General features: G+C 37.7%; 2 protein-coding genes across 2 annotated transcripts; one reads left to right on the top strand and one right to left on the bottom strand.

The window, feature by feature from the left end:
• Nucleotides 1-1,806: 1,806 nt before the first annotated feature.
• LOC138883468 (uncharacterized) lies at nt 1,807-3,243 on the bottom strand. Its single transcript, XM_070164157.1, has one exon. It carries the CDS (start codon nt 3,241-3,243, stop codon nt 1,807-1,809), a length of 1,437 nt encoding a protein of 478 aa, XP_070020258.1.
• An 8,433-nt stretch (nt 3,244-11,676) lies between these two features.
• LOC104244415 (remorin 4.1-like) lies at nt 11,677-14,072 on the top strand. Its single transcript, XM_009799831.2, has 2 exons — nt 11,677-12,486; nt 13,540-14,072. The coding sequence occupies exons 1-2, from the start codon at nt 11,809-11,811 to the stop codon at nt 13,729-13,731; spliced, it is 870 nt and encodes a 289-aa protein (XP_009798133.1). The 5' UTR covers nt 11,677-11,808; the 3' UTR covers nt 13,732-14,072.
• Nucleotides 14,073-14,523: the final 451 nt, after the last annotated feature.

Below are 14,523 nucleotides of genomic sequence, written 5' to 3'. Positions count from 1 at the left end.
GTCCACATACACCTCTATCTCTTGGTGCATCATATCATGAAAAATGGCAGTCATGGCCCTCATATAGGTTGTCCCAACATTTTTCAGACCAAATGGCATGACTCTATAACAGTAAGTGCCCCAAGGTGTGGTAAAAGCCGTCTTTTCTACATCTTCTTCATCCATCAACACCTGGTGGTATCCTGCAATCCACAAAAGACTGTATTTCATGTTTGGCGCAGTTATCAACAAGGATGTGGATGTTTGGCAAAGGTAAATTGTCCTTGGGGCTTGCTTTGTTCAGATCTCGGTAGTCAACGCACACCCGGATTTTCCCATCTTTCTTTGGCACATGAACTATATTAGCCAGCCATGTGGTGTATCGGACCACTCGGATCACTCCCGCCTTTAACTATTTTGTGACCTCTTCTTTAATCTTGTCACTGATATCAATTTTGAACTTCCTCTGTTTTTGCTGGATAGGGGAATAATCAGGGTAGGTTGGCAACTTATGGACCACTAAATCGACACTTAATCCTGGCATGTCATCGTATGACTAAGCAAACACATCTTTGAATTCAAACAAAAGTTGGATCAATGCGTCCCTGGTTCTTTCATCTGTATGAATGCTTATCTTGGTTTCTTTGACTTTTTCAGAGCTACCCAAATAACCGGCTCGGTTTCATTTAAGTTTGGCTTAGGTTTATTCTCAAATTGTTCCAATTCTCGATTTATTTCCTTAAAAGCCTCTTCTTCATCATATTCCGGTTTTTGGTTCATTATTTCGCAGTTAGACAACGTGTTTGGATCTGGCATGAAGTCCGCAAGCTTGTCATGTTATTTTAAGCCACATTATTAGAGCTGAAAGAAAAAAGAGAAAAAATAACAAAATCAGAAAGAATAAAGAAGGATGGACGATGAAATATGATTTCATTTCTTTGAATTTGAAGATAACAGGGTTTACATTGGAAATTAAAAGACAAGAAACTAAAGAAAAACATCCGAGTTACACCCTGACATAACTCGCGATGCAGAAAAAGTGTCAGGACAGGTCTACCGGGACTCCCGCTTGATTGGGAATGGCGTAGCCTTCCAATTCTGCAGCTTGGCATTGGGTCCCATATACAGCACCTCAGCGGTGCTTGAGCCCTCCCCTGGCTGGACCATGTGGGTTTCATATAGTATCTTCCTTATTGCCCCACAGATCTCTTCAATCTCTTCGGCAGTAAAGGCCTCATCTTCTTCTTTCTTCTGGTATTTTCGCTTGACAAATGTTCTGTACAGATGCGGAATCGGCTGAGGCAAGACCCAACCATCATTCTTTCTATCATCTGCCCATCTTATATCAGCTGGAGTGGGTCGGAAGCCTACCCCGAAGAACTTTTCACTGGTGGGCAGGGTGATAAGTTCAACTATCCCTTGCAATGATTTCCCAAGTCCCTTCCCCAGTTTGAAGCCATGTCAGATCATTTCTTTGGACACCATGATTGATGCATTAGAAAGGAAGGGTTGGGGGCAAGGGTTTCCTTCTTTGTACTGGTCTGCAACCACAATTTCAAAAGCCTGATAAACTATGTGCTCACTCCCCTCTCTTGCTTCAAGACATGGGACTAATGGGTCCCGATAAATTGATTGCTCATCTTCTCCGTGGACCATGATCTCTTGATCCTCATGCTCGAACTTCACCATCTGATGAAGAGTAGAGGGTACAACCCCCGCTGCATGAATCCATGGCCTCCCCAAAAGAAAGTTGTAGGATGTGTCCATGTCTAGAACCTGGAAGGTTACTTCAAAGTCTACTGGGCCGATGATCAGAATTAGAATGATCTATCCAATTGTGTCCCTTTTGATGCCATCGAAGGCACGTACGCAGACATTGTTGGGTCGGATTATTTCGATCCCGATTTCCATGCGCTGTAGAGTTGAAAGTGGGCAAATGTCTACTCTAGAGCCTCCGTCCAACATAACCCTTTTCACGTAGTGCCCTTTGCATTTGACTGTTAGGTGCAGGGCTTTGTTATGTGCGGCCCCTTCTGAGGGCAAATCATTTTTGCTAAAAGTGATCTGGTTGATTGCGAAAAATCTTTCTACCATTCTCTCCAACTGCTCTACAGAAGTGTCAACAGGCACATATGCTTCGTTAAGGCTCTTGATCAATACCTTCTGATGTTCGGCGGAGTTCATCAACAAAGCCAACAAGGAGACTTGTTCGGGAAATTTTCGAAGCTGGTCAATCACCTCATAATCTGCCATTTTCATGTTTTGAAAGAAAGCCTCCGCTTCTTCGGCACTCACGGGCTTCTTAAGTGGGAAGCGCTTTCTATTAGCGTTGTTCACCTCTTCCAAATTGGAATACTTTTCAAAAGGGTTATTTTCTTGAACTTCTCCTGGGATTTCTTTGCCCTTATAGGTCACCACCGTTTTGTTGTAGTTCCAGGGCACAACAGTAGGATCTTTCATGGGCTTCTGTGGCGCGCGTCCAATAACCACGGGCTCATTCAGCCTCGATGGCTTAATTGGCCCCCGCATCACATAAGCCCTCTTGGGCACATATATCTGGGTTGTTTTGTTCAGCTCGAATCTCCTGGGAGGACTCAATGTCATCTGCTTTTCTTTACGGCCTTGAGGGACGTAGAGAACAACATCTTTGGGAGGCGTTGCCCCGGTCTCAACTTCAATTTTCTTCTCTGACTTTGGAGGGGTGGTTTCTTTCTTTTTCTCCCCTTTATCTTGCTTCGGGGCAGCTTTTGGTTTCTTTTCTTCGTCAGCAATGGAAATGATGGCCTTCAATGCTGGGTCAAATTCCTTATCCTCACAAATCATTCCAATTACCGGCCCGTTGTTGTGGGCTGGCAGTGGGTTGTTGATCACATTGGGAACATCTTCATCCCTCAGCACTATCTTCCTTTGTTCTGTCAAGTTCTCCACGGCTCTCTTCAGAGTCCAGCAATCATCTGTGTCATGCCCTTCTTCCCCTGAGTGATAGGCGCATCGGGTATCGGCTCTGTAAGCGGGTGATGCTGGGTTTTGCCTGGTTTGAGGAACAGGCTGTAGCAGACCCATTTGAACAAGCTTTGGTAACAGGATGGAGTAGGTTTCGCCAATTGGTGTGAAATTTAGCCTCTTGGGCGGTTCATTAGGGTGTAAATTATTTTGTGGAGGGCGGGGGTTGTAGTGGGTTTGGTAAGGAGGTTGGTTTCTAGGAAATGGAGCTTGATTTCTGTTGGCTTGTTGTTGTGTCCGGACATAAGGCTGAGCATTCATGACTGAGTATGGCTGAGGAGTATAGGCCAAGTCTTGGTGAGGGTAATAGTGCTGCGGGGTCCTTTCTGAGAAAAGGGATATGGGAGTACAATTTCTCCTTGCACCCGACACTTCTATGGATGTTTCTTCCTTTTTCTTTCCCTTTGCTATTCCTCCAGACCCACCCTGAATGGCTTGGGAGGTAGATCTGATAGCGGATTGGCTTAGAATTCGACCCGTTTTCAGCCCATTTTCAACCATTTCGCCAATCTTGATAGCTTCAGCGAACGGTTTACCCATTGCGGACATCATATTTTGGAAGTAGTCAGCTTCCTGAGCTTGAAGGAAAACTGTGACCATTTCAACCTCATCCATCGGAGGCTTTACCCTGGATGCTTACTCACGCCATTTAACTGCGTACTCTCGGAAGCTTTCTGAGGATTTCTTTTTCAAGTTTGTCAATGAGTTCCTATCTGGAGCAATATCAATGTTGTACTGGAACTGCCTGACGAAATCTCTAGCAAGATCATCCCAGATGTACCAGCGGGATATATCCTGGTCCATGTACCACTCAGATGCGATGCCAACCATACTTTCTCCGAAATAGGCCATGAGTAGTTCTTCCTTTCCACCGGCTCCTCGCAGCTGATTGCAATATCTCTTGAGATGAGCAGTAGGATCACCATGCCCATCGTACTTCTCAAATTTTGGGGTTTTGAATCCCAATGGTAGGTGCACATGAGGGAACATGCATAAGTCGGCATAGGATACACTTTTCTGTCCACTCAAGCCTTGTTATGCTTTTGAGACTCTGTTCCATACTCCTCATCTTCCTCACAATCTCTTCTTGCTCAGGAGTTTTGGTGGTCTTTTCTTGCCCCGCAGTGAACTCAAATTGGGGTGGTTGAGGGTAAGTATAAGTAGGAAACTGAGGAGGTTCCACTGGGAAAGATGGTGCTTGAAATGTGAAGGAAGATGAATCAAAGTTAGGCCTGGGTAAAGCAGGTTGTGTCGTAGCTGAACAAGGTGGCGCGGTGAATATATTTGAAGCCGCACTTGAAGCTAACACCTGGGGGCGAGACTCAGAAGGTGTTCCAACAAAGTGGGCTGAAATGGTAGGATATCCCAGTGGGGTATTTGGATAACTTATGGGGATGTTGGAGGTCCTACTTGCCCTGGGAAAAAGCTCAGGGAATCCAGGGATCTCACTTGGCGGTTCTTTTCCATTGGCCCAGGCGTCCCACATTTCCATCATGCGGAGACGCAGAATTCTATTTTCCTCAGCCGTTGCTGACTCAGAAGTTGGGATGACTGAGATCGGACTATCCTCTGGAATAGGAAATGTTGGCAGAGGAATTTCCGAAGACATTTCAACGCTTCCTTTTGACCTTGTGAAGTATGAATGTGAAGCCAGACTACCACAAAACCAACCACCTTACTATAGAACCTTTACAATAGTAGACAACAAACCAGTTAGTTTGAAGCAATTAACACATATAAAATCGCACGTTGGGGGTGATGCACCTATACAATTAAATGTGTTTCTACATGTTTCGCAACGGCTGCATGTTTCATCCCGGCTCTGCTTATTTTCCCAATTTTGTTTTTCTTTCCACTTTTGGCTTTTGTACTTCTCCTCTTATTCCCATTTTCCACTCTTTTCTTTCCTCTCTTTCCTTGCCCTTTTTTTCGTTTTTCTTTTGGTTTTTCTTTGGCTCTGTTTTTCACATCCCTCTCTTATTTGAGTTATTTACAAAAATCGTGACCGGATCCGATGAGGATTGCCTACGTATCACGACGTCGCGTGAATCAGATCATTACGTAGTTCAAGAAAAATAAGTGCGAAAAATAAAGAAACAATTTTTTGGGAATTTTCAAATTTTCATTAATAAAACTCCTAAACTTTCTATTACAAAAGACTTCAAACAACTCATTTTCTTGGAATTTTAAAACTACCAACAGACTAAAAAATAATTTCCAAAATACAAACTCAATAAGTGAAAAATCATGAATACATCAATGTTTCGACTCCTGGGGCCGGTGGAACATAATTCGGTCTCACGGGCCTACGTGCGAGATCCCCTTAAAGCCGCTCCAAATCACTTATTATCTGGCGGACAAATGTCATTACAGCAGCGAAGAAAGTGGTCTGAGTCATATCCTCACATGCGTGGCATTTCATGACGATGTAGTCGGCAATGGGTCTAACCCTCTCTTGGACAATACCTTTTTCCTGAAGTAAACGCCCGATTTGCTGATTCCGGGCTTCCAACACTTGAGTGTCATGATGATTTTGATTCCGCAATTGTTGCATATCTTCGTCCATTTGGGCCATCAAAGCATAACAATGTTCCCTATCGGCTTTAAAATTCCTGGCCTATTTGTCCGCCTCATTTTCAAGGGTGATTAGCTTTCTCTTTAAATTGGCGATTGTCCCCTCATATTTTCTTTTCATTTGTCGCACAAACTCTGCCCGCCCTTCTGCATTCTCTGCCAATTGTGCTCGGACTTTTGCTAGACTAGCCTCAGATTTTTCTAGGTCATCTTGACACTCAAGTACTTTTTTTCTCAGACCGCTTATAAGCCTTTCATCTGCCCGGCTTCTTTCCGGGTTTCTAGCAGCTATTCTCATTTTATGGATTTGAGCTTTGAGAGCTTCGTTTTCCTGAGTTAGCTTTTTCTTTTCCCCTTCATCTGCGGCAGCTTGGATACTATGGCCAAATTTGAAGGTCCCTGATTTGTCCCTCTAATTTACTTATCTTAGCCCTATAGCTTTCTTCTTTTGCCAACCAGCCCCACTGCTCCTGCGAGTCGTTAGTGAATTGTTGGACATGAGGTCTCTTAGCAGGTCTCTCGGGCTCTCGAGGAATTTGAAATCTTTTGCCAAACCAAACCATATAATTGGGGTCCACCTCACCTCTAGCTAGATCCCGCACCATAGTCTTGGGTTCGAGAAATCTGCACTCATTCCAAACTTGGCGAACTCTTCCTTCTGGAAATACAGCCTTTGGGCCCAATTCGACGACATGTACACTCAAATCTTCGTCATGGGGACGGTTTGAAATCTTCCTAGTTGGCGCAAAACCCTGTGAGGAGTATATGGCTGGATGCTCCGGATGACCATTAGGAGAAAGTAGCACACTTTAGCTGACATGTATATGACTTCGGTGGCAGGGAGCCATCCGAACGTCCACTCAATTTTATCCAAAGTTAAAGAACTCAAGTGGGCAAACCAAGCTTCGGTACCCTCTGGAAATTCAACCCCCGCCACTCGGCTTTCAAATTCTTTGATGCAATCCAAACCGGTCATGCCGTAGTTCATATATCCGACACGGTGGCAGAGATGTTCCAGTATCCACAATTGTAGTAGTAAGTTGCAGCCTTGGAAGAATTTCCCCTTCTCGACAGATGGTCAAAGCTCGGTAAATCTCAGATAAGATCAGGGGAACTAATGTGCCATTAGCTTTCTTGATTGCGACATCAACCATTTCCACGAGGCCCAATTCTATGTTGCCGTCTTTTCGCGGACATTATAAAAACCAAACCCCGCCTTGCCTCCCATTTATCTTTATTTCCAGCATGGGTCAGACCAGTATTCGGTGCTTCGAAACCTTGGGGATTGCCATAGCGTTGGTACAGGAACTGGAAAGTGCAAAACCCTCCAGATAAATTCCCATCCTGAATATCCCGGCTAATACTCAACATATCCAGAAACTTGTGAGGAGATACTGGTCTTGGTGACACCGGGTACTGACTTCTAAGGTTTCCGCTTAGGCCGGCGTAACCCGCAATTTCCTCTAGCATGGGTGTGAGCTCAAAATCAGAAAAGCGAAACACATTGCGAGTCGGATCCCAAAAAGGTATCAAGGCTTCAATCACGTCCAATCTTGGCTTGATGTTAAAAAGTCCGACAAGACCACCCAAAACTTTTATCACTGTTCCTCGGCTACCTTTTCCTAGGTCATTCCACCACATGTGGAGCTGTAAGGGGATCTATTCAAGAGCTGCGAAGGGTTCGTTTTCATCTGTGATCATCCTGCACATTTATTAGGGTGATTTAATTTAAAAGGTTATGACTCAAGAAAAGGTTATCACTATTTTTTTTTTAAATTTTCATAAAAAATCCGGCTTTGCAAATACGGCCTTTCAGCACTTCGGGGAAGAAGATTTTAAGGTTGTGTTTGCTAAACTGCCAAAACCTTAAAAAAACTACTAAAGGTGGTTGTTCTTGCAAAAACGGCCTTCCGGCGCCCTTTTGGGGACATTCAACTATTTTAGACAAGAATGACATCACCTTCTTATTTACAATTAAAACAATTTTTTTTGTTCTTTTTGGGCTATTTTTAAAAAAATGAAGTTGGACCCGATGAGGGTTGCTACGTATCCCACATCCGGTGAGAATTAAACTAGCGTAGTTCGGGAAGACAAAAAATAAAGTAAATAAACTAACTTTTTTTTTTTGGAATATTTTAATTTCCGCAAGAAAGACTTATAAAGAAGAAAGAAAATATTTTTGATTTCAATTTTTTTTTTGGGGAATTTCGAAAGAAGAAAGATTTTTTTTAATTTAGACTTTTACTGTTTTTTTTTTGGAATTTCGATAGAAAAAAAAACTTCTAAAGAAGAAAGAAAAATATTTTTGAAATTTTATTTTGAATTTATGAAAGAAATGCTTCTAAAAAAATGAAATATTTTTGAATTTTGATTTTTCTTTTCAATTTTGAAAGAAGAATGAAAATATTTTTGGATTTTGGAAGAAATTAAAAGAAAATATTTTTGTATATATATATATTTTAAAAACAATTACGGTCTAAAGAAGCAGTAAAAGAAATATTTTTTTATATATATTTTTTTTAAAAAAACAATTAATTTCTAAAGAAGTAAGTAATGGAAAATATTTTTTTTGGATTTTTTGAAAATTGGGGTTTCAAAAAAAGACTTTTCTAGAGAGGAAGTAAAGAAAAATATTTTTGGATTTTTTTTTTTTTTGAAAATTATGGGCCGGAACCGATGAGGTTTGCCTACGTAACTCACATCCGGTGAGAATCAGACCCGCGTAGTTCGCCAGTTTTGACAGAACATGGCAGTTGAAAACTTTGGCTCATTTGGAGACGACGTTTTTTTTTTCCAGAATTTCGATAGAGTTTCAGAATTTTCTAAATACCTACCTCTCACTCCTATATTATTTTTTTTTTTTTGATTTTTTGATTTTTTTTTGATTTTCTTCCTCTGTTCTAGAAGCCGGTCAACATGCAAGCCGAAACAAACAGATGCACAAGTAGCACGTAAGATGCATCAGGATGGTCTTTTTCATTTGGGTACACCTGTCCTAGATAGACCCAACCCCTGTGTTGAGTCTCCAAGGTCAAATGCACATGATGCAAACAAACGTTCCTACTAGGGATCCGACATGATGCTTGTTATACTAGATTTAAAAACCTGGGTTTATTGTTCTAGACATGGCTTACCCGAGCGGACAGCTCGAGCCGAGGGGGGGCAGCGTACCGGGAATACAGAAGCTTCACCGGCTTTGCAACTTGTCCGAACCTCGTTCTAAAATTGGGATAAGACTCTAACAGAAAAGAAGTCACACGAAGTGCACACTTCCCAGATGATTTAGAAGACTCAGAGAGAGGAGGGTTTCGTAGCAATTTATATACAGTCCAAACAATATCAAAGCGGTAAAAGCGACATTTAGCACATTAGGCTCAACATGTAAAAATCAGATAAAACAAGCCAACTATAACAGTTATTCTAAGCTCGAATTCTTGAACCCTGAACCGAAGTTCTGGGTTTGAGTCCCCAGCAGAGTCGCCAGAGCTGTCACACCTCCTTTTTACACACCCGAAGGTATATAAGGGAGTTTTTCCAATTTAAATGACATTATTCGAAATGGGATTAATTATTCAATTCAGAGTCACCACTTGGGATAGTTTATTTGGTGTCCCAAGTCACCGATTTATTTTAAATCACAAATCGAGGAAATTTCGACTTTCCTTTTGAAGTCTGCGAATCAGAAATTCTGAGTAGGGAATTCTGCTAACCCGGGAGAAGGTGTTAGGCATTCCCGGATTCCGTGGTTCTAGCACGGTCGCTTAAACTATTACAATTGGCCTATTATCTGATATTTAAAACATGTTTCAACCTATGGTATATTTTTAACTTATTAGCCGCTTTTAATTATTATTTTTTTTTGGAAAAATTCAACGTCATATAAAACACGTATTGAACCACGTCACATGAAATACACCCGCGGTCCACGACACATTTTATCTAACGTTGTTGAGATTTGGATTTGGGTCACATAAAATGCACACCCGAGTTTAGGAAATTATTTTTTTTAAAAAAAAATAGTGCGCCTAAAGCAACTACGCACTTTCAAGTTTGCGAGGGCCATGGAAAATTCAACTAAATGACACGCCTCGATTTCTAAGGATTAAAATTAATTAAATGAGGGCCATGAGTTTTGAGATTTTATTTGGCATGGCACGCCTCGATTATTCTAAAAGGATTGTATTCAATTTAAAGCAAACTACAAATATTCATGATTATGTTTCTTCCTAAAACTACTTTGAGATTATTGCAAGGTCATGATTTATGAATATAGAATTATTATTGAAGAAATATATGATTTGAGTTATTATGGACCTAATCACCCATGTCGGTATCAAATTTGCTATTGACTTAACATCCTTTAATTTGGATCCAAGCTATTACATCGTTCTCTCTCCATTTTGAATACATTTTCCTATCTTTCCCTATGAACTACAATCTCATTGAAGAAACTCATTCTGTCTTTCACGAATTCTATTTCTTGATGCTCTTCCTTCATTTTTTTTGTTCATATCTTTCAAGTTGGTAGATAACCAAAATATAATATACAAATCAAAAGGAAATACGGTGAAAGAAAAATAATGGAAACATTGGTTAAGAAAAGAATGAACCTTTTATAGATGAAGATCTTATTCAATACATATGGAGCAAACAACCATCAAATTTAATGTGCAAATGAACCACAATCAGAGGCAACGAGCGGAAACCTTTCGAACCGAACTCGACTTCGACCTCTTCGGGCTAGTATTTTGGGCTATCTTTTAAATTGAGTTTGAAGCTTTTGGATTTGATTTTTGGTGTGATTTAGCTCCTGTTTTTGAGGTATTTTTTTTTAAACAAGGTAATGAATGACTATATGTTTTTTTTTGTTGTTGAAAGAAATAGGTAGAAAGAATAAAACTAGTAAAAATTCTCTTTAGCATAGAAGAGGAAAATTTGTTTTCTCTCAATATTCTTCCCTCTTCTCTTCTCTTCTTTTCTTCAAATATTTCTCTTCTATTTATAGGAGAATTTTCAAAAAATTTCATATTTTTTTTAAATTTTTTTATTTAAAAGAAATCCCACTTACATTTTGCTTTTCTTTTTTTACAAAAAGAATTACCACATTTCTTTACTTTTATTTTTTAAATTCCAACTTTACTTTTATCTTATTTAAAATCCCACTTTTTTTTACTTTTTTAAAAGAGAATTCCACTTATTTTACTTTTCTTAAAAAAACAATCCACTTTTTTTTTTTTTACTTTTCTTTAAAAAATTCTACTTTATTTTAATTTAATTTTTTTTTAAATTTTCAGCTACCTTTATATTATTTTTTAATTCCAACTTTCTTTTACTTTTTATTTTTAAAAATTTCCACAAAATTTTACTTTTATTTTTTTAATTTTTCACTTTCTTTTACTTTTTAAAAGAGAATTCCACCTACTTTTACTTTTTTTTTTAATTCCATACTTCCCTTTTTCTTATTTTTTAAATATCTCCCGAAAATTTTAAAAAAAAAATTAATATTTTTCGGATTTTTTATTATTATTTAAAAATAAGAATAAAAATAAAATAATATTAATAGTAATAATTCACCTTCTAAAATTTTGTATTTTTAACCTATAATAAAAAGTATAACAAAGCTAAAAATTTGTATGTTAAAACTCCCTAAAATATTTACATAGAAGAAGTGACAAAAAAAATTAAATATTATCAAAAATTAGGTGCTCACAAAAAGTATTCAAACCTTATATGTATGTTACCGACTTTTTCAATTACCAATGTGAGACTTTTTTCGCATGCCTAACAACTTTATTACAAAAACACATATTATAGTAAGTTAACCTACACTAATTTTATAGAAAATTATATTGTTAATGTATATCTAACTCTTCAAAATTACTTCCAAAAAACATTTTTACAAAAGTATTTATTAAAAGAAACATTTTTGAAATACTGGCCAAACATGACTATTAAATCCTCAATGCAAAGTAGTACACTAATTTCTTGCACTCTCCTCATTCCTTCCTTGGTGGAATTACTACTCCTACGTGCATGTGTGGCTCGTACGACTGGACCATCCTTAGATATTTATTTATCTTATTCCACTCGTTTGATCATATCACAAAATCAAGATTATCTTATTAATTCTTTTCCTTTTTCCCCTATATTATTTTGTACTTAACCTCACCACCTCCTTCTCCTCCCGCTACTAGTACTCAACCCAAATACACACTAAAAACCAAAAACCCCAAAAGTTGAAAAAATCTTGATATGTTGAATCATCAAATACCTAGTAGCAGAGAAAATCTTGTTCAAGAACATAATCATGATCAAGAAGAAGAACAAATCAGAGACATCCATGCTCTAACCCCATCAAGGCCTCCATCAACAAATCGTGGCCGTCGAAGAGAAACTTGGGAAACTAATAGCCATAGATCATCCACAAATTTATCCATAGCCAGTACAGAAGTAGCATCAAGTGAGAATTTCTCAACCATGAGTAGAGAATTCAATGCTTTAGTTCTTGCTGGATCTTCAATAAGCAACAACCACGGTAGCGAAAACGACACCAACAACAACAACAATATTAACAACAGCAATATTTTGGGAAGAATTGGTGAAGATGATTATGAAACAATTGAGGAAACAAATCCTTTAGCTATTGTTCCAGATAATTATAGTAACCCCTTGAGTTTGGACAACACTATTAATAATAATCCTTCTTCTAGAGATCATGTGGTCACTGGGATTAATTCTATGAGTGGAATTAGCCATGGAGAAATTACTGTTCAAAGGGTGAAAAAAGAAGAGGTTGAATCAAAGATTAGTGCATGGCAAAATGCTAAAATTTCAAAGATTAATAACAGGTTTAAGCGTGAAGATGCTGTTATTATTGGCTGGGAAAGTGAGGAGGTCCAAAAAGCTACTTCTTGGATGAAGAAAGTTGAGGTACGTTACATCCATTTGTATTTAATTATGAGATATTTTCCATGTTTTACTTTTTCCTTTATTTGTTCTTCCCAATCTTTTTACATTGTGTTTTCCAAATTTTTTCCTGGTTATCTTTAATTATCCTTTCTTCAATAACTCAAATTTTCACCTTGTTTATTATGGATTAAGAGTTATTTTTACTCTATTTTTAAATTGATTATAAGTTTATATGTTGTTGTAAAGTCGTTAATTAGTCGAGATTTGATTTTAACAATAGTTTGAAAGAAAAATTGTTCTCAAATAGTATTAAGTTGTTCATTCTAATCAGCTTAATTTGAAGTTGTTTGCATGATTGGTAAAAATTTGGAGCACTTATTCATATTTTTTTTCCTACGATATATTGATTGTGCGCATGATTGGTCTAGTTTTATACACCACTAATTAATTGGAGGTTGTAATGATAGGGAGAATATGCTTGGAATTTGGATACTAAATGAGTCCAATAATAGTCTAACTGCCTATTTGCTCTGCCCTCCTACAATGGGAATTCTAAAATTTAGTAATATATTAGGAGTCCAACGCTTTGTAATTCTAGTTTAGTTTAGCTATTTTATGAATAATATCTGTGATTTGTAAACCTTAATTATCTTTTAAATGTTATCTATCTGTGTCGTTGCACCCTTATCTTGTACCTCTACTGCAACTGTCACATGACTAATGAACGAATTTTCAGTTATACCTAGTTATTATGCAACAAAGATATGATCTCGTTCTCCAATTTGAAAAGGATATAACCTATACCAACAATCAAAAAGAATATTATACTATTATTGTCAACATGTCATTAGGTTTTCTACTTGATTTTTCAAGTTACCAATTTCACTTATTATAGCTAGTTTCAAGTCCGTGCATGAAAGTTAAAATAGTTAGGAAATAGTGACAGAATAATTGAACATTTCTTCAATTGAAATACATGGGTAACAGAATATGGGAGTGTGGATCCAGAATGTTCACTAGTTTCTTTCTTTTCTTTTCTTTTTTTAATTTTGTTTTTAAATATTTGTCTTTCAGAGGAAGCTGGAGGAGAAGAGAGCAAAAGCCCTTGAGAAGATGCAGAATGATATAGCAAAAGCACGAAGAAAGGCAGAAGAAAGAAGGGCATCTGCTGAAGCAAAGAGAGGAACAAAAGTTGCTAAAGTTCTTGAAATTTGCAACTTGATGAGAGCTATTGGCAGAGCTCCCGCTAAGCGTTCTTTCTTTTAATTCATGGAATTAATTTTTGTTAGTATTAGAAAAACAGTTTGTAAAATATATATATATATATATATATATATATATATATATTTGGAATTTAATACTGTAGTATGTTAGTCTATAGGGATCCCTTCTCTTTTTGAAACGATAGGGTACCCCTATTGACATAAAATAGTAGTACTAGATGCAAGAAAAAAGAATTTGTGTTTGCTTGAAATATCGCATTATATTGAGCAAGATGAAGTCATGTTAAATCCTTCCTCTTGAGTGTATGAGAATATAGTGAGAATTTTGAGTGATTTGTACAGATTTTGGAAGTAACATGCAGTTTAATTAAGAAGATATGTGAATTTAGAATTGTTATGCTCCCTCTTTCTTTCTATTTAATTTAGATCGTCGATGATGCTGAAAGGTCTGTCTTGTGCTTTCAACTTTCAACAATAAAATGATCTTAGTCTACAAGTCTATAGTGATCTTAGATTTTATATTTTTGGGGGTGCTCTTGGAATTACTAGGCGTTAGAAATTTAGAATAATAAAATGAAGGGATAATTTCACATAAGTACACTTGGGGAAAGCACCTTTCAGCTGCCTAACCCACAAATACAGTTTTCATCGGTAGCCCACAAATAATTTTCAGCCGCCTAACCCACAACTTCATCAACTACACCCAAAACGCCTAAATCAAATTTCACTTTTTTCTTTTATTTTTATCTTTACCCTTTTTCCATTTTCATTCTTATTTATTTTTTACTTCCCTCTGTATAGTACTTCCTAAACTTCACAATATCAGGAAGTTAAA

The sequence above is a fragment of the Nicotiana sylvestris genome, chromosome 12 (genome assembly GCF_000393655.2).
Source record: "Nicotiana sylvestris chromosome 12, ASM39365v2, whole genome shotgun sequence".
NCBI lineage: Eukaryota > Viridiplantae > Streptophyta > Magnoliopsida > Solanales > Solanaceae > Nicotiana > Nicotiana sylvestris.
The sequence above is the reverse complement of the archived record's forward strand: the minus strand, read 5'-3'. Positions and strand labels throughout refer to the sequence as shown.

Bases quoted from the DNA above. Each gene is read 5' to 3' on its own strand.
- LOC138883468 (XM_070164157.1), bottom strand. From the start codon at position 3,243: ATGAATGCTCAGCCTTATGTCCGGACACAACAACAAGCCAACAGAAAT.
- LOC104244415 (XM_009799831.2), top strand. From the start codon at position 11,809: ATGTTGAATCATCAAATACCTAGTAGCAGAGAAAATCTTGTTCAAGAA. The intron at 12,487-13,539 runs GTACGTTACATC...TTTGTCTTTCAG, and splicing joins CTTGGATGAAGAAAGTTGAG to AGGAAGCTGGAGGAGAAGAG.